Source organism: Conger conger, chromosome 18, assembly GCF_963514075.1.
Source record: "Conger conger chromosome 18, fConCon1.1, whole genome shotgun sequence".
In the NCBI taxonomy this organism is placed as follows: domain Eukaryota; kingdom Metazoa; phylum Chordata; class Actinopteri; order Anguilliformes; family Congridae; genus Conger; species Conger conger.
In genome coordinates, this window is record NC_083777.1 from 15,971,352 (window position 1) to 15,992,004 (window position 20,653).

A 20,653-nucleotide genomic window follows, 5' to 3' on the forward strand; every position below is an offset into this window, starting at 1 on the left:
CCAGGTCCCAGGCATGAACCTTAGCCACCAGGCTACAGGCTGCCCCTACAACAGCACACAAAAAGCATGCAGAGACCAATAAAAGCCCAAATTGTGTCAGACACAGAGGCGTACTGCGATCACCTCCCCCACAGGAGAGGCGCGCGTGGTGTGTGTGTCGGCCCCACCTGAAGCAGCAGCTCCAGCACACAGGCCCAGTCCTCCATGGGCTGCTCCCTTTCCCATCTCCTGCATTTAGGGAGTTTAATTAAAAGGAGCTACAAAACTCACAGATGGTGAGAAACACACATGCTGCAGAGCAATTAAGACATTTCCTCTGCGCGTTCGGGAGTATTAATGAGCTCGCCATGTCTGAGCGGATGGCTGGGATGGCTCCGGAGCGTAGCAGGAGTACTGAGCTGTGAGAAATCTGTACTTATTTCTGCCAGAGAATGTGGCTCAGAGCCTACCATCTCAGACCCTCAGGCTTAATGTGCTTGAATTAGGGTATGATGTGTGTGTGTGTGTGTGTGTGCATGTGTGTGTGTGTGTGCAGTGTGTGTGAGTGTGCGTGTGTGTGCAGTGTGTGTGTGTGTGTGTGTGTGCGTGTGTGTGTGTGCAGTGTGTGTGAGTGTGCGTGTGCGTGTGTGTGTGTGTGTGAGTGTGCGTGTGCGTGTGTGTGCAGTGTGTGAGTGTGTGTGTGTGTGTGTGTCCTTGGGAAGGCTTTTTAATGAAATAAAAACTGAATGCTAAATAAAAAGATGGTGATGAAATGCTAGTAAGCCAAGGAATGATGGAGGTGAGGAGGAGAGAGAGAGTCAGAGAGCAGGAAATGGAGCGAGAGAGTGTAGGAGACAGAGAGAGATGGGGTGAGGTGGGAGTGCAGCGAACTCAGATGAAGCGTTGACAGCGGGGAAGCTTTGGGGAAGATTTTTCCGGGAGACTTTTTTGTCCGGGGAAACCCTGACAGCCAGCAGAGGAGTAAAAGGCCTGGAGGGCATGCCCATGGGCATTTCATTCCACACTAACCCACCTCTTTTATGGCAACTGGGCCGCGTAGAACCGCCATTGCGGCTCAAAGTGACAGCTCACAACTAGGCCCATTGAGGCGTTCTGCGATTGGGAGACAATCTGCACATGACCCCAGAGTGGGGGATGGACTGGCGGTAATGGGAGCAGAGGAGACCCAGGGCACTTCACGGGTTGAAGCAGGACCAGGCGATGATGACCCCAGGTCAACCACAACGCAGAAAAGATAAAGGAAAGAAATACTGAATCTGACATCATAACCACGAGCGGAAATTCACCCACAATTAAATATTCATGAAGAATTTTTTTTTATAATATTTGAAAGCATTTATTCCATCCATATCCCGAAGCCGTAAAGATCATGAAAAACAGCACTTCTGGACTGTTTTATTTCCATTTAATTCCATTTCATAAACAACATATTTTAGACTTTCAGATGAAGTAACTTTGGTTTGCATTTTCATTGCAGAACTGTAATCTTCAGTATTACATTTTTATATTATATTGTATCTTGTATATGCATAACTTATCTGAAATTGATTTGCAATACAATTACATCCTGTTTTAGACCATGCAGCAGTGTGCTAACAGGCACTGCATTTTAGCTTGCCGTGGCAGTTCCCTGCCACCGGGCGGCCATTATAGGAGGGATTGAAACCAAAAAGTAATAAATGAGAGTCTAAAGAAATACGAATGAATGGATGAATGAATGAATGAATGCTCGAAGGAAACTCAGATACAGAGACCCATCTGCCCAACGGGCAACTCAACAAACACCCCCAAATCTCCTCGGTTCTCACTCTGACAGAAATGGTTAGAACTCCCTGAGGGCTATCTTAACTGCCAGTCTCTCTATCTTTCCTAGTCTCCATCTCCCCCAGTCTCTCTCATCCTGCACTGATACCCTGTCCCTCCCCGGAGAGAGGAGGTATCCCTCAGCTCACACTGCACTTGGGAGCGGGCTGTCTCCTTGAAGGTCCACTTGTTCCACAGAGCTAGAGAAGATAACGCTGCACTTTCTACTTCTGACCATTTATTTTATTTTTTATATGCTTTTTTTTTAATCAAAAGGGATCCACAACCAGTCAAATAAGAATGTATAATTATTCATATTTAGCATTAATATTTGCTCACACAAGGATGTAAACTTGAATCGCTCTGCTGCTGCTTTCGCCCGACTTTCCCCCGTGAACTTCACCGTGCTCTCCCGTTCAGCCATTTTGACAAAGCGCTGTTAATGGAGCCGTTTGAACGATGCTCGACTCGCGGATGTGGATTCAGGGCCCATTCCAGCGCGTTTCCCCCACATCTGTCCTGCGGAGAGCTCCAATCTCCATAATGAGGGGAACAGAGTGCTCTCCAAACACGAGGACCTCCACCACATGGAACGCAACAGCTGTACGGCCTGAAGAAGCTGTTCCAGAGAGGCGCTCTCTCTCTCTCTCGCAGGGGAATACGCGGCAGCGTCAACACGCCAGCCCCATCGCCGCGGGTATCCGGGAGACAGCGGTGTAAAATGGGTCAGGCTGGTAGGGTTCTGGCACCCGGCGCTTTCGGCCAGAGCCGGTCCTCCCTCTGCCGCCTCCCGGGCAGAAATAACAGGCTCCAGACCCAGCCACGGCCTTGAGGGCGATAGTTATGTTCAGTTTCGTATAATTATCATAATTAAACTCTGAGCTCCGTGATGCAATAGGAGGCCATTTGGAGAAAGCGTGGCAGGAGGATGAGACATTAAATATTTTAATCGTGGGTCTGCACAAGCTTGATTAGACGAGGGAGGGGGAATCCACACCCGGCAGTCGGCGATGAAACGGACACGCCGTCGTTCTAATCACCCTGGACACCCAAAGCGACGGGGCGGGTTTTATTCGCAGTTTAGGCCCCTCCTACTGGCAGCGCTGGAACAGGAAGCGGTTCCTCGCAGACGCACGGCTGGGACAAGGCGGTTAGCCGTCGGCGGAGGTGGAAATTAAAGCGATTTGTTGGGCTGTCGCTTCCAGCCGGGCCGAACGCGGACATCCAGGCACGCGGGACGGTCCGCCGCCAGAGCCGTGCGGGATTCTGGGTACTCTATCCTCCTTACCCGCCTTCTTACATTAGTCTGGGAATGCCTCAGCGTTCCCAGCCATTCCCGCCTCACAGAGGGAAGAGGTGCTCTTTATCTCCAGACCTGGACGTTCCAATCACCCTCAGTATGAACCCAGGAATTCAGGGACTGCAGATGAGAATTAGCCTGGGATAAATCTGCCACTCTCAGCTAATCTCTGTGTTAAAGACCCTGACCCTGTGCAATCACTGTCACCATTAACAGTTATATTATGAATAAATAACCAAATAAAACAGATATAATTTGAAGCACTTGCCATTCTGATGAGATTGTATTTTATAATGAAGGAAAGATGCTGACAATTTCACATTCGGTATTGGTCATTGAACAGCTTAAATAATGTCACTACTGTTTAAAAAGATGGCATTGTTCAGACTTGTTATGAAAGCAAATAAAATGGTTTAACAGGAAGCTGCCAAACTCAGGTTTTGGTCTGAATGAATTGAAATTGCAATTGTAACAATCCCAGCAGCGCTTGACGCATTTCCCTGATGGTTTCTATTCGTTCGTGAATTATTTGCCCATAATTGTAGAACTTTAAACCTTGATTGTGGCAGCCTGTACCATTTAACATGCAGATAAAGGGTGGGAACATGAAAAAGGTAGAGGAGAAGGTGAGGGACAGTATTAAAAGTAGGACCTGCATGCGCTGTGAAACAACCCAGTGTTTACAGGGGTCATTCCAATCACATCACTCACTCAGTATGCAACACTGAGTCATTTCACATTCAATTTAATGACTGGATGGACACCAGCTACTGCTTTTCATTGCAGTAAACGTGTCTGTCTGTGTGTCTGTCTGTGTGTCTGTCAGTCTGTCTGTGTGGGTGAGACAGGATGAGTGTGTGTGTGGGGTACAAAATTGCACTTTCTGCTCTGTCCACTGAGGGGCAGAGTTGAGACAGGCCAGGCTGCTTTAGGAAGGGTGGGTGCAGTGAACTGGATGGAGATCAGTCACTCGCTGTATGAATCAGGCTCCAGGGGCCTTTATCATTTCAAATTTTGTTGTTACATGACAGCAACATAATTATAATGCTAAAATGTCAGAGTAACATTACGATGCGTTAGTTCACCTGGCTTACCAACAACATCTGGAGGGCATGTGCTAAGGTAATAATTTTTGCTCTTTTTCTTGTCGTTGCTGTCATGTGCTGGTAAACCAAGAAAAACATTTTCAGCTTAAACCAAAACAAAAAAAAAATCAGCAGGACTACAATTTATTCACAAATACAAAACAAACAGAGGCGTACATGAGAAATGCCAATTTAGCTTGATTACTGGAGTGGAAAAATTCTAAACAAGGCACTGTGAAGGGATGCCAGTGTGACTGCTGCAGCGATGGTGGACCAGGCCTGTGAAGCCCTGCCAGATCGACAGTAATTGCAGGGCCTTTTCATAACACAGTGCCACAGAGACGGGCCCCTGCGAGAGCAGTGGCAGGGTTTAAACGGGGCTAGTTAGCGCGCTGGCAAGCGCAGGCATGGGAACGACGGCTCTCTCCGCTGCCGTCCCCACCCATCCTCCGAGGAGATTCCCCAGCGGCTCCTCCGTCCTCCCGAAGACGTCCGATATCGTCTCATTAGTCCCGACGCTCCGCTGCAGGCCCGGCCGATCGACTGACCCCGTTCGCTTCCAGTTAGCCCGGCTAATTGAGCCCAGAGCCATTGTCCAGTGTCCATTTTAACCCGTACCTCTCGAAGGGAAGCCGGAGCGGCCGGCGCAGGCCGATCAAGACCGCGCCGCCATTTTGTTTCAGTTTCATTAATCAATGTCTGAACATGGATCCGACTCTCTCCAGCCTACAAAAACAAACCCAGAGCGAGCCAAACAGCATGAACGCTTGCCGTACAGCCGGAACGGATAAATACCGCATCACACCACCTTCACCTCAATGTCATGGGACTGAAGAGCTCCCTCTGAGTATCCGGGCTGTGTATTTGTGACATCTGTCAGTTGGGATGAGCAGTGGAGAGATTTAAGGCGACAGGTACACAAGGTCTCCACATAAATCACGCCTAAGACACCCGACACATTGACTGGGTCACCATTTACACACCCACGCTGCTATGCCATATCTACTGTCATTGAACGCACACAGGTTTGCACACTCACACACACATGCACACGCGCACACACGCACACACACACAGGCATTTCAGACCACAAATGAAAACGGCACATTCCTGTGACAGCTTGGCTCTCTCAGTCAAATGTTCTGTATTGTACACTAACTCTGAAAGCCTTGAGGGCTTTTAATTGAAAATATCCATCAACCTAAATAGGAGCTTCTTGACCAGTCCTGGAATCCAGGCTCTTGCAGTCAGCCCAGGAGCAATAACAGTAAATGTGAACAGGGCTAATGATCCAATACATCTCATACACACAAGCAACGTCAAAAGAGAAGTAAAATATAGTTCAATTCATAATTCCAGCAGTCCCCCTAGCCTGTCTCTGTGGTTAAAATAATAATGAAGTACACCACGCATTGTGCACTCAATATCATACACACAAGTTTTAAAATCAGGTTTTTCGGAGTGCAACCTCATACTCAGGTGTTCAGCGGACAGTTGGGAAATTGACTCATCCTTCCTCCAATCACAGCCCATCAAGGGTATTCCTGGTTAACCCTTACCTTGCCAGGCTGGGCCAGCAGGGGAGAGCTGGTGTCGGCTGTACTGCATTTGAAATTGAGCAGGGATCCGGCGGGTTTCTCGGCCTCCGCGGGGCGGACCGGGTGCCCCTCGGGGGTGAGGGGCGCCCTTTGGAGCGCCGTACACGACAGCCCGGTGAAACTGGACGGCTTTATCATGAACGCCTCCAGAGCGATGTTGGGCGAAACCTACAAGGGCCAGAGAGAGAGACGGTTACACACAGCATTCTGGGAAAATAAACAGAGAACAGAGGAAAGAAAGAATAAGATTAACAAAGGTCAATAGTTCATTAACAAACAAGATGCTACCCCCATTCCCCCTCCCGATGTTCCTGTGCGCACGGTGATTGGGCAGCTCTCTCCCCCTCTCTCGCGTTCCCCTCCTAACAGAAGGAAAAAATGCCTCTCCTCTCGATGACCCAGTTTGTTTCACGCTAATTGCTGGCTGAACAAACATTGCTCCCCATTGTTCAGGGTCGCAGGAGAGCGCAAGAAAAAGCTGCCCTTCGCTGATTAAAACAATGACACGACAAAACAAACCTCAGCGCACAACTCGCATTCAGATCTGGGAATACAACAGAGCAGGAGAGCGAGAGAGAGAGACTCTGATGCAAAGCTAAACTTAATGAAAGGAATTTAAAGGTCTTAGAGATGTGCGTCTTAACTTAGAGCTTCCTCTTCCCTCTCTCGTGGTCATTGATGTAGTAAGATTAAAGACACACAGCACTGTACTGTGTTAGAGGGTAACCAGGCACTTTCACTGGGGTCTTTTCTAACACATTATTTCTTGGGAAGTCAGCATGCTTGTCACGCTCCAATGAGACGCACAGAGGACAGGCCTGCAGATGGGCCTGTTAAAGGACAGAGTGGGGGATGTGTCTTTCTTCGCTATATTAAATGAATTAACAGCACTTTGGTCATATAAAAAGAGCTTCATAAATAAAATGTGGTTTTGCTTGTAGACTTAGTCCTAGTCCTTTTCCCAGTCTCAAAAGCTTTTCTTCTTATTCATATCGTCATCCTCCGTATCAACATCATCATTAGTAGCAACAGTAACAGTGACAGCAGCAGCAGCAGTATTAGTAGCAGGCATAGCAGCAGCAGCAGAAGTATTAGTAGTAGCAGCCGCAGTAACAGAATTAGTAGCAACAGTAGCAGTAGCAGCAGCAGCAGTAGTAGCAGCAGGAGCAGTAGTAGTATTAGTAGCAGCAGCAGTAGTAGTATTAGTAGCAGCAGCAGCAGTAGTATTAGTAGCAGTAGCAGTAGCAGCAGTAGTAGTAGTAGTATTAGAAGCAGCAGCAGTAGTAGTATTAGTAGCAGCAGCAGCAGCAGTAGTAAAAGCAGTAGTATTAGTAGCAGCAGCAGCAGCAGCAGCAGCAGTAGTAGTAGCAGCAGTAGTAGTAGTATTAGTAGCAGCAGCAGTAGTAGTATTAGTAGCAGTAGCAACAGTAGCAGTAGCAGTAGCAGTAGCAGCAGCAGCAGCAGTAGTAGCAGCAGCAGCAGCAGCAGCAGCAGCAGCAGCAGTAGCAGCAGCAGCAGTAGCAGTAGTAGCAGTAGCAGCAGCAGTAGTAGTATTACTAGCAGTAGCAGCAGCAGCCGTAGTATTAGTAGCAGCAGTAGTAGTAACAGCAGCAGCAGAAGAAGCAGCAGCAGCAGCAGTAGCAGTAGCCGCAGTGGTTCAGGCAGTGGGAGAGTGCGGTACCTTGGATATGACCGGGGTGTGGCCGGTGAGGGCCAGGTCAGCGATGCGCTCCACACACTGCACCATGCGTGTACAGGCCCGGGCCTCGTTCTGCGCCATCCACAGCACATGCTCCTCCACCTGCATCATGTTGCTGGCGATGTCCGAGATGTAGTCTCCCAGCTGTAAGACACCGACACGCCATCACTGAAACGTGCTGCAGCTCCTGCAGGCCGAGCCGTCCTCCACCACCCTCCTCCCCCCTCCGTCTCACGTGTAATTATACAGGACAATCACCATCTCAGCTTTTTACATTAAGATTTCATTTAGATATGCTCTCCAACAGCAAGTAATTACTTCCTTCAGAGGATGGGTAAAATATTTACATCAATGTCACTTTTTCCCCCGCAAGATATGAGGCCGGCTCTAATAAAAGCCCTGTGAGCTGCTTGATGTCTACAGAGACTTCACAATGATGGGAGATCAGTGAGCAAGGAGTGAGCTCGTTTCCACCCAAGTATACTTTTTCTGCCCAAGACAGAATTAAACGAATAAAAATCTAATGTTTACAGCTCTATTACGCAACCATTTCAGCTGGTGCCTTTGTCGCTTTCTTTGTCATCACCGCCAGAGTCACTGTGCCCCCTCCCCCCAACAAACAAAAAATCCTGATTTCATACAGTGTGTACAGTCTCCTCCAAAAGTATTGGAGGAGGAAGACCAATTCCTTTGTTTTTGCAACACACTGATTACATTTGGGGTTTAGTTAGTTTGGATGCATTTCTCCGTAAGTTGGCAGACATCTGAATTCATCCTGCTACTACCATCATGAGTTACATCATCAATAAAGACTAGTGAGCCCATTCCAGAAGCAGCCATGCAAGCCCAAGCCATGAAACTTCCTCCACCATGCTTCACAGATGAGCTTGTATATTTTGGATCAAGAGCAGGTCCCTTCTTTCTTCACACTTTGGCCTTTCCATCACTTTGGTAGAGGTTAATCTTGGTCTCATCAGTCCTGACAACTTTGTTCCAAAACTTTTGTGCCCATCTCTGTACGTTATCTGATTCTTATACCGATGAGTGGTTTGTATCTTTTATCCTCTATATTGCTGCTCTCTAAGTCTTCTTCAAGCGGTTAATTGAGATACCTTCACCCCTGCCCGGTGGAGATTGCTTTTGATGTCACTGACATCAAACACAATTGTCTTTAGTGTGTAGCCAAAACAAAGGAATTGACCTTGCTGTACCAATACTTTTGTTTGGGACTGTATACATAGACACTTTGTTTTATATATTTTTTTATGCAGAAAAGCATCATAAAAATAAAGAGCCAAATTGGCTGAACAGCCTGTTCTAATCACAGTAATGCCGTTTTCCCCACAAAATTAGACCTTTTGCTGGCCTTGTGCTGAATAAAAATATTTTAAAACATCTTGTGAAAATGGCTTCAGTCTTCCCCCAGAACTTCTCTGCCAAAAAAACACGAGCTCTCAGTGCTGTGTCCAAAGCAAACGGAATCGCACCAGGTTAAGGGTTTTCCGCGCCCAGCTCTGCGGAATTATCCTCCACAAACGCGAAGCTCGCGGAGACCGTTCGCTTCTCAGAATTCCGTCTTTAGAATTCTAAAAACATCGGATGGACAGAGGAATAAAACAATGCCAAACCGAAAATAACAGCTGACAGTGTGCGCAGTTTCCCCAAATTGCACGTTAGCCGATGGTTGCTCCGGGAGAAGTTTTGTGAAAAGTGCTCTTTTCACAGTCGGTGATGGCAGTGGGAAAAGGGGCGAATTCCTACCTCTTATTTTACTCTGATTTCTGTCATCGGTCAAGCGCTGCAGTACAAGGCTACAGAAACAGGGCCGTGGAGTGCGGTCACACACCCTGATATACCACTCATTTTGTCCTGAACAGCACACCCTAATATACTGTAAATCTTGTCCAGAAGAGCACGCCCTGATACACTGTAACTCTTATTCTAAATAGAGCACCGTAATATACCGTACATCTTGTATCCGGTCCACAAAGCGCAGGAGTCTCTCCATGATGTGCGTCACGAAGATGATGTCCATCTTATCGTCGAAGAGCGCCGCCCTGCTGGTGAAGGCAGAGAGCTGCTGTGCTAGAGCCTGGGCATTGGTGACGTTGATCGCCATCTGAAACGGAAGGAGAGGAGAGATCTGCCTTTACCAGGGCCACAGCATGCAGTATCCAAGCAGGGGCTATCAAATCGGTCCACTGAGGATACAGAGCCATCTCCTGTCAGGGGGTTCCCTGTTTGAGAGAGCGCCTGTATGAAAGAGTGCTTGAAGAACACCAGTATGAGTGTACACCTGTCTGAGAATACTTCCACCCGCTTGTATGAGAGCTGCCTGTATGAAGCAGTGCGTGTGTAGGAACACCTGTGTGGGTGACGTAGGGCAGGTTCACCTGACTGAGCTGGTAGAGGACTCAAGTGAACTCGCTGGCGTAGGCACACTGAGTGTACACCGGTCTGAGAATACTGTTCCACCTGCCTGTATAAGAGGGTCTCTATGTGAGAGCTGTATGAAGCAGGGCCGGTGTAGGAACACCTGTGTGGAGGACGTAGGGCAGGTTCACCTGACTGAGCTGGTAGAGGACTCGAGTGAACTCGCTGGCGTAGGCACACTGAGTGTAGTCCTCCTCCGCCCAGTGCCCCGCCCGGTCACATCGCCGCCAAGCTTTCTTCTCCCGCGGGGCGGAGGAGTGTTGGGAGGACCCGAAAGAGTGAGGGAGGCAGGGCAGGAAGGCCAGGATCCCGGCTAGTGTCCTGGGCCACCTACCCACACACAGGGACGCAATGTCACTCCCTAATATGCTGTACTAATCACACTCAGTCTCAGGCTCATCATCCCATTGAATTGTATGTTAATCACTGTATCACTTTTATGTAAAGCGTCTTTGAGTACCTTGAAAAGCGCTCTATAAAGAAAATGTATTATTATCATTATTATTATTAGTATTATTATTATTATAAGCACTACCAATCACAAAGTGGCAATAGCTTAATTCAATTCAGGAACACTGCAATGTTACATCAAGCACAAATTATTACATTGATTTACCTCATTACATGTACAGTATCAATAATCACAGACACTGGTTAACACGGTGATGCAATCTTATTGTTAAGAGACACTACCCGTAACAACTGAAAAACAGCTATAACAGACTTTTAAACCAGTCCTTTTATCCCTGAACAACTGAACTATACTTGGCAAGGCATCACTGAGAAGAGGTGCTTATCAGTTTATCAAAAATATCTAGACTTGGTAAACTGCTGCCAGGTGCACCCCACAGTACTCCAAAAAATATACACAATGAAAGTTTGTTGTGCGAAGTGTACTGTCACATAACCGTGAAAATAAACAGGCAAAAAAGAAAAGCTGAAGAGAGCCCATCGCACAAGCTGGAGAGCCATTAACACTTTTAGTTTCAGTGGCTTCTACTTAAATGGCAGTAATTTGCAAGAAACAGCGGCTCATTTGCTACACCATTATGGCTCAACAAAATCAAAGCATTTCTGCTCTGTATGCAGGAAGCAGAAATGGCTCATATAATATAGCCAAGAAGCAAGGGCATGCAAAAGCACCATAAAGTACCAATAAATAAATAAATAAAATATACAATGTTCATGTGTTTCAAAAGAAAACCAGCAGTAAGCAACCATTTCAAAGAAAATATTACGACCACTTAACAAAAAGTGTAATTATATATTTGCTTAACTGCCATAGAAATATGGACGCAAAAATATGGAGGTAATATTATTTTATTAACAAACAAGGCTAAAAATAACAGGTTGCAAAATGAACTCATTGAAATGTCGTACAGACAAAAGATTTTCTCTCAAAAAGATTTCTTGATAACTAAGTCAGTGTGTGTCTTTCCATAAAAAGCAACCAAATTGCAGAAACTTCAGATCCTCTCGGCAGTCAAAGTCAGCATTTAAATGCAGCTGCTTCAGCAACAAATACATCTCTACTTTCAGTACTCTATTAAAACTGGCAAAGGTCTATTAGTTTCTGTATTGCTGACCTGGATTGAGCACCTACTGTATTCATCTTAGGATAAAATAAATATGGTAAAACGAAGAAGAACATGAATGTGTCCTCTAAATTCAAAAGTGATTTTGCGTGGGGGATGTCAGAAAAACTATTTACATAACAGAGACTATGAAAGGTTAAAATATCAAATAAGATATCATTAGCAAAATAAGCAGCGTGTGATCTGAACATTCAACCATTAGCCTTTTCTGTTCAGTGGCCCACCTTCTGTGGTCTAGCCATGTCTGAAACCCACCTGAAGTCCCCCTTGTTATTGGTAACTCGCTCAGCTGGGCAGTAAGGCGCAGAAGTTTCCAGAACAACAATCTCCATGCTTCTGGAGCTGTTTCCACGGGAACTGGTCACCAGACAGGTCCAGTGGCCCGACAAACCAATGTCAATATTGGAGAGGATGAGTTCACTGGGAAGAGAGGCATGTGATTCGCTACATTACCCGTGCCATTATCAGTTACAAGGTTGCAGCCAGTGTAAATCTGTGAGAATAAAATGCACATGTTTGGCATTTGCATTCATACTTAGAGCCAAGTTAAAGCAAGTTTAAAATATCATATGATAACACATTATGAGTTATATATGAACATATGGAAACTGAATGTGGTGCAAAGGTATTAAAATCACTTGAACACACGCACACACACCGTTATTTTTTTTTCCACACTTTCGTTGGTGGAAATACAAAACCAAAATTGCGGTTTCAAGAAGAGCATACTCCAATTTAAATCACACCACTTCCTACTAGCATGGTTTACACAAAAATCAAATTACCAGTAATTCAAAACGCATAATTCCCTGAGGTACTGCAAAACCAGCCACTAGCTTCATATGGTCCGATTTGACTTCTTTGCAGCCTCCAGTGTCTCAGGTGACAATATACAGATAAAAGACTGTTTATATAACCATAGTTGGCCACTGCATCAGTGCCACATTCTAAAATGGCTCTGCTGAACGCACTGCTGTAGCAGGTAAGTGCAGCGCATGGAACATATTAATCACAAAGGAAGGAATTTCGTTCTGTCAACAGCTCACTGACGGTTCATCGACACTGCAAAGGGCTCCGTCGAAAACACAGAGACCGCTGAACAGATTAAAAATATGGGTGCAAAAGACCTGCTGGTGAGGGAGGTCGAAGACAAACACGCGCTGAATGAGAGGGAGGAAGTCGAGACGCGTACCCCACATTCCCAAAAGCCCGGCAGCTGAAGGCGTGGGGTTAACGTGAACGCAGAGGCGGTGGAGCCGGTGCCCGCTCTCGCACCAAACCACAGCTGACAAATAACAGAGAGTTCTCTCTGGACTGCCGCCGCTCCGAGAGACACAACCGCTAAGTGCTGTATCAACTCCCAGCCAAGGCCCGGAATAGCAGCTGTTCTCAACCTAAACCAATACCGGGCTCCTTGAAGAGTGCAAGCAGTACCCGCATTGAAATGCATGAAGAAGATAACTAAAATAGGATGTCCCCCTCCTTTCACGTTTGATTAGAAACAGATTACAACATTATCATCAGTTCTCTTAACTCTTTGACTTTGATGGCCATCCAAGGGCATTTTTCATCATTCTCTATGAAATTAAAGACTGCCCAAAGCTTCCCGGCAGGAATACTGAAGATAAGGCTTCACATAAATTTCTGGGCCCACGCGTCCGTAGAAATGCGTTTCGCCGCTTGCAAGGGGAGCCAGGCAGCCAGCAGAGATTTCTAGGACTCCCAATTTCTTCCAAGTTCAAACGAAATCATGAGTGCCTGCACAAACAGCAGTAACGCTCAGATGGATGGCTGTATAACAGAGGAGCCTTCGCAGAGACGGGTTGTGTTCCCCGTTGAACAAACAAGGCTTGAGCGGGACACAGCTGGCCCAATCCCTGCCTCTGACTCCCATGGTCGTGGTCAACCCCGTCCCCCTCAAATCCTTCCCTGACATGTCATTCCATGCGGACAAAAAATAGAATAATAACCGATGACAAAAACGGAAACGGCAGGAAGTCATTTATGGGGGAAGCCGCGGCCTAAATTCTCATTTCCCATTTCCAGTGTTGCCCTGTAAAACTGTCTGTGCAAAATGACTCCCACAGGGGCCGGTAGGCTGTTTACTCTGCCCGTGATGTTAAATGATTTGTTTATATAACGACGTTCACAAGGCTGTAAACCAAGAGCTTCGAGTTATTGTAGCCAGTGCCCGACCTTTTCAGCTTTATCCCTTTACTTGCATTGTAAATATGTGTGTGTTCATCTTTATGTGCATGTTTATATGTTCACTCTCACACACACACACACACACACACACACTAGCAGCAGTAGTCTGCAGCCCTTACGCGGAGAAGGTAGCACTTGAACAGACAGGGCGAAGTCTGGGTGCAGAATGGCCTTAGCCTGCGAGTTTTGGAGAGTAATTTGGGCATAAATAAAAGATCCGTCCACTCTACGTCCTCCTCCCACTCATCCACAAGAGGCTACGCTCTTCCGAGAGCACTCCTTCTCGCAACATTGTTTGCTGATTTTTGTTCAGGGAAATGTCACTGGTAGCTGGTATTATCCATCAGCATCGATCCACCTGCCGAGCTCACCTTGCCCTCACTCCTTCTGCCCTGTCTCCCAGGTAATGCAGGACCCCATCGATCCCTCCGTCCCTCTTCACATCTTTCTCCCTCCATTATCCCCTTCATCCACCTCTCTCCAATCCCCCCCCCCTTCCATCTTACACCGCCTTACGTCCGCGTAGCAGGCGCTTAAATCCATAGCCATTTACAGAAGTGGACACCATCAGCGATGTCACCGAGAAGGCTCTCAGGCCCATTGATAACGGAGAAGTGTAAAGTTAGCCAAACGAAAGTGCAGCATTGTAAACAAAAGCAAATACCACCGCGGAGCTAATCTACAGTATCTGAACAGCTACACCCATTCCATTATCGACCCACAAGGACATCCGAAAAAGCTGGGTCTTCGGGCTGCACTGCAGACTGCATCCTGAACAGACAGAATATCTCTCTGGCCGGCTCTGGCCTTGTGTCCATCGCGGTACACCGGCTACGTGATTCCCCGGTCCTGATATTGCACACACTGGGATGAGGGGCCAGGTTACTTGGTGTGAGGGACAATCTGTGAGACAATGATCAAACGAAGGAGGAAGTAATAAGCCTATTAAATGTGGTTTCCATGGAGACCCAAGGCTGCAGGAACACGGGGGGGGGGGGGGGGGGGGGGAGGAGAAGAGGCAGGGTCTGAAGCGGAAGGCAGCTGCCCCCGAGCCTGACGTTACATCCTCAGCAGAGCGCATCCTAACGGGAAAGGGAGCTCAAAGGCCAGCAAATCTAGGAAGCACTCGGAAGGCAGGATGACGTCATGAAGTAACGCCATGCGTGATTACGAGCAGGTTAGCTGGCTATTCACGGAAAGCCCATTGAGAGTTTAACACGACATAATTTATTATCCAGTGTATTACATATTTAAAATATATTTTTACAAAATATAACAGTAACAAATCACAGGTTGCTGTACACTCACTCACATTTAACCATTATTTAATCGGACCAAAGAACCTTGAGCCTATCGCAAAGACCAATGGGATATCCTACCTGGTTACATGTGATACAGCCTTCAAAATCATCCAAATGAAGGCACGGTAGGAGGCATTTTTTGCTCATTCTGAACGAGACATGCCTGGATGCCTTCCTGCTTTTGAACACTGCATGTGAAGGCAGCAATAACAGCCAGAGAGAGAAGCAGAAACGTTGTTCCAGTTCCTCACTGTCCGATTAAGCTAATTAAAAACAGGCAGGGCAGAAAGACACCTCCAAAAGGGTGGATAGCCACAGGCCTTAAAGGGTTTCATTAAGGAGTGAGATTTAAGCTCTTTTTCCCTTTCTACCTCACTCTTTCTCTATCACTCAATCTGCCTGTTCATCTCCCTCTCTCTTCACTGTCTTACACAGGGCCATCACTCAGCAGGAAGTCCAGCTACAAAGAACCGCACAACTGACACCCACTTTCCACAAATACAAATACTGAAAATGAACACACATGCACAAGCACACACGTGCACAGGCGCACACAACACTACACACACACATGCCCACAAATGCAAGAACACAGATGCACAAACTTGCAGTATTATCTGGGTATAATGGGGAAAGGTAGTTTGATGTATGGTATGTGATGTGAATCAGAGGTACCTTGACTACCCCACCAATCAAAGATCCATAACATTTTACAGACAACCTTACTTTCTTAAAATAAAACATCCCATCATTTCCCTCAATGTGGAAAAGTGCAGACAGATCCCCAACCTTTGAGATCCCTACATGTCTTTGTGATGGAACATTCCACTGTCATTTTTGCTGCCCCCCTTCCCCCCCACCTATTTCAGAAAAAAAGCTGCTTGTTTATGATGTATGGGAGACGATAGGGCAAAGTGGGACCCGCGTCAAGAGGAGGTGCGTTTTCCTTGGCAGGAAAGTTTACCCGCCCGTCTGCGTCTGTATGAGCCTGTTTCTCTCAGGGGGGATAAGCCCACTGCCAAGAAAAATAGTGAATTACAATACACGTTGTTCTCCAAGGAGAAAATACATCAGTTGTTTATACGCAGGAATGTGGTTACTAATTACAAGACAGACTCTTAATCAAAATAAAATCCAAATTGGAGTTTTTCCATACAATTGCACCTGGGAAATGTGTTTCCGCTGTACTGGAGTGAAGCTTTGCAGCACAATTTGACACAGGTTGTGCATTCACTGTGTGTGTCTGGAGGTCTGGACTCCGCTAGTTATGACAAATTACCCATGTCTTTGCAGATGAAGAGACAGACTGAAATAAAGCAGAATGAATCAGTGGGGTTCCCTCTGGGTACCTCTGGGACCGTGGTCACACTATACCACACAGTAAACTATGCCCTAGTAAAACACTAGTCTCCCTATATACATCTGGCAGTTTTTCACTGAATGTTGCAAGGAATAGAACAGTCATTTATTCCATTATGGTTGCTCTCTCACACAATGTAGTAACTATTAATGGTCCAGGGCACAGTAACAGCCAGACACAGCTGTTTGAAGTAACCACTTCACTTGTTTTTTTTCTTTCCAGCACGACAATCAAACTCGCTAGGCCTGACGCGGCTAACGCCAGCTTGAGTTTTGACAGCAGAATCCGTTGTATATCTCTCAGCACCGGTGAAGGAGACGGCGAAAACATGACGGATTGCCAACACCCACACGGCGCGGGGGAAAATGTGCGTGTTCTCGGCGAAGCGGGAGCGACCGCTTCCTTCCATGAGGCGGACAGGAAATGAGGCGTGCGCACCTCCAGCTGGGCAGGCCGCGTCGGAGACGAGTCTGCCAACGAGGGGGGGGATATTTCTGTCATCGCCCCGTATTTATGAAGGGCTGCATTCCAGCTGAACGCCGGGCCAGCCAATTGACACACTGCAAAATGGCCGCCTTAACAAGTGTATTCGTCATCTAATGAGACTTAAAAAGTAATAGAAATAAGATTTAAGGCTAAATATAAGACAAAGCTAGTCCATTTCGTTGCCTTACAGAAGGACAAGAAATAAAACTGAGACAGGGAGAATTGCAACCCTGCTTCTTACAAAATGGCCACTATCATGCACTTCACAGTTCACATACCTGCTTTTCAGAAATCACCAGCGACTAGCCTTAATTTGCCACAGATCAATACAGTCAGCGGTTTACTGTAGACTGAAATAATGTGTTCAACAAGACATGTGCCCATATCATTACACTGTTTAATCACACAACTTTATAGTGAAGAGGCCTTCATCTTGTGTGTGTTTGTGTGTGTGTGTGTGTGTGTGTGTGTGAGTGTATAGGTGGTGTGTGGCGTGTGTGTGTGTGTGTGTGTGTGTGTATGTGTGTGAGTGTATGTGTGAGTGTATGTGTGGTGTGTGTGTGCATGTGGGTGTGTGTGTGTGTGTGTGTGTGTCATTACCTGGTGACTTGGCAGCAGTCGTGTACGATGCTGTCCTCCACCAGAACGCCGCTCTGCTCCTGTGTGCTCACAGGGCGGCCATTGTGGCTCCACTGCAGTCTGATCGACTCGTCCAGGTATGAAGCAGTGCACTGCAGCGGCAACCTGTCTCCCCGAAACACCACCTGCCGCTGGGACGGGATGAGCTGGAAGAGGGGAAGCTCCAGGGGTGCCACTGGAACACAGAGAGGAGCGAGAGGTTTCAGAAATGCCTACCGCGGGGTCCCTAAAACCGCACACGTCATCTCTGACAGAGCCTGTACATGGAGCCAGAATTGGAGGCTACGGGGTCCAAGAGATTTTGGGATTCCTCCAGGGAGGAGCAAGCAATGTTGTATAATACAATGATGCATGCAATGTATGCACGTGGTTGTATGCACAGCCAAACACACTGAACACATACCGTACAATCAATCAAGTATTTGAATGCGCAGTATAAAGTTGGCTTCATTTGGAAAGCAGTCTTACACTCACCTTGCCATGAACCTTTATTGATGCTAATGGGTAATGGACAATCCATAGAACACAGAACATAGAACACAGAACATAGAACATATTCATTGAATTTTCTGATGCATTTCAAAAAGAATTTGAGTGTTGGGACAACAAAATACATGTTTCATAATGAGGTTTCAACAGAAGGTTTTTCAGCGCTGCTTTTTACTTCATCTGAATTTCGATGTTTGAAGTAGCATCACTTTGGAGGGAGTTCTGGCAATGACAGATATAGATAAAATACTCAAGAACACATCCAGGGATTTTCATCCCAGGAGTTTTGGAAAAGAAATGTACTCATTTGTCATCACTGACAATCAGCTTGTGTGTGTTCTAGGTAGAAGTACTGTATGAGTTTTGGAATATAGCCACAGGGTCTAAACTCTGCTCTGCAAAAAAAGTATGTAGTATTTGCACAAGCACACATTTCAAAGATGAAAGTAACATTTTTTACTTGGGGGGGCGACATGGCTCAGGCAGTAAGAGCAGTCGTCTGGCAGTCGGAGGGTTGCCCGTTCGATCCCCCGCCCGGGCTGTGTCAAAGTGTCCCTGAGCAAGACACCTAACCCGCAAATGCTCCTGACAAGCTGGTCGGCGCCTTGCATGGCAGCCAATCGCCGTCGGTGTGTGAGTGTGTGTATGAATGGGTGAATGAGAAGCATCAATTGTACAGCACTTTGGATAAAGGTGCGATATAAATGCCAACCATTTACCATTTTTCATTTCAAACTGAACGTATTCAGCAATTATATAAAAGCACACAACACTTGAAACTTGAACAAATAACACACTAGATTTCAGATCTGAGGTGATTCTTAGGAAAAGCTCATCGATACAGCTGTTGCAGGTGTGGCAGGCCCCACCCTTACCTGCTCTCAGGTAATACTCACTGCACATTTTAATGACCAACTGACCAAATCAGGCCAACAAAGTTGTGCGTAATCACCATTTAAACAGAAAGAATAACCTTAAAACACACCTGCATTTAGGTATGAAAGTAAGCCAGAAACAATACAATTTCAGGGAGGGAGAGGACTGGAGACCAGACTGACCTTTTCTTCCTCAGCCTACAAAAACAAATTCTTTTCATTTAAATTTTAATGTAAAATGTCATGACCTCAGAAAGACCTTTTGGTGGGGGGGGACGGCTGTTTGCCTTGAGTTTTCCCCAGAGCTGGAGCTAATGTGAATATACGGCTCCTCTGATTGCATGCAGACGTGATGTCACTCCGTTCCCAGCAAATGAATGGCTCTTTTATTACCTGGCTACATTTTCAGAGGAGATGTTTATGTTTCCATCCCGAATGCACGGTGGAACGACCGTGTGACATTTTAAATTACCCGCACGTTAACCCAAAACCCCCCTCAACGGCCCCACTGCACTCACCGTTAGCCCCCAACAACCCCAAAATCTTGTGCGGTTGCCAGATACATTCACTGATTTAAAGGCAAGATTACATTAGAAACGCAAGCATAGATATATTACAGTACTCTTATATTACAGTACTCTTCAAACCTGGAATGCAGCTTTTGAGATACTATCAGTGCACACTTAAGTATAATCATTATTTTATTGCATTCCTGTTAGCATATAATTATTATATTTATGGATATATTTAACAATGGTGCACTAAGTACTATAATTACATCATCCATAATGATGAATTATCGGATTATTAAGCAGTTTCAATTATTAAGCACCAATGTCTGCATTTGCAATCATCCAAAATCACTAAAATTATCGATATCTGACGTGTCTGATGTTTTTGCTTCAGTCTGCTGTAGCATAATTCTCTTCTGTTGGTTCATCCCCTTGAATGACCTTTTTACTGTTTTGTCTGTGTTCACTAATTCAACCCCTCCCCCACCTCCTTTGTGTTAACACCCCCAACAAAAAAAGCATACATACCAGAATAAATAACATAAAGTGACAAAGTGACAAAGGAAACAATGTCAGAGGGCTGCAATGTCAGTTGAGGCTGCCCTCCTGAGTGATATTCCTACTTACACTGTGGATATAGAGAAATCCTGGAAGCACTGACCAGGCTCAATTTGAGCTTAACATTGACCGTTTAGGTTTGGACTTTATCCTGGATCACTGTCTCGCACACACTCACTCTCACTCACACGCGACACACACTTGTCATTACTAGTTAAAAAAATGTCTGCCCCAACAGCACTAAATTAGAGGTTCTCTTGCATCAGCAATATTCTCCATCTGGTCCACCGAGCATGGCCATAGAGTCATCTCCCAGCTAAATTGGCTAAATAAATCCCCCCTTCGCTACCTTTTCTGGGAACCTGGCTGCTGTGACACCCAGGTTAATCTGAGCTAAGAGTCACCAGCCCACAGCTGCATTGCATCCTGAGCTTCAGGAAATGACCCACATAAATGCAATCTTTCATTGTGAATAAAGGATATTCTGGCACCCCGTTAGATGATGAGTCCACAGTCCTGCCCAATGATGTTGGAGCCCATCTTCACAAAGCAGGAAGCCCTACATAAGTAGTAAGTTGCTCTTACTGCATGAGGCAACAATGGCTTCAGGCCTGACAACGAAACAACTAAAACCTACAGTATGTATTCCCTTTGAAGCCCAACATTGGTTGCTTCTTAATTCAAGCCTACCATAAAAAGTGATGTACCATTT

At 46.2% G+C, this 20,653-nt stretch overlaps 1 protein-coding gene across 2 annotated transcripts in view; it reads right to left on the bottom strand.

The window, feature by feature from the left end:
- Positions 1–20,653, bottom strand: part of LOC133118239 (adhesion G protein-coupled receptor A3) — a 106,059-nt gene that overhangs the window by 53,288 nt on the left and 32,118 nt on the right. For both annotated transcript variants that reach the window (XM_061228068.1, XM_061228069.1), the window contains 6 exons: positions 17,469–17,682; positions 11,769–11,933; positions 10,050–10,248; positions 9,455–9,604; positions 7,468–7,629; positions 5,748–5,954 (listed from right to left, as the gene is read on the bottom strand). In XM_061228068.1, the coding sequence (XP_061084052.1) occupies positions 5,748–5,954; positions 7,468–7,629; positions 9,455–9,604; positions 10,050–10,248; positions 11,769–11,933; positions 17,469–17,682 (1,097 nt within the window). The remainder of the gene's footprint in view (positions 1–5,747; positions 5,955–7,467; positions 7,630–9,454; positions 9,605–10,049; positions 10,249–11,768; positions 11,934–17,468; positions 17,683–20,653) is intronic.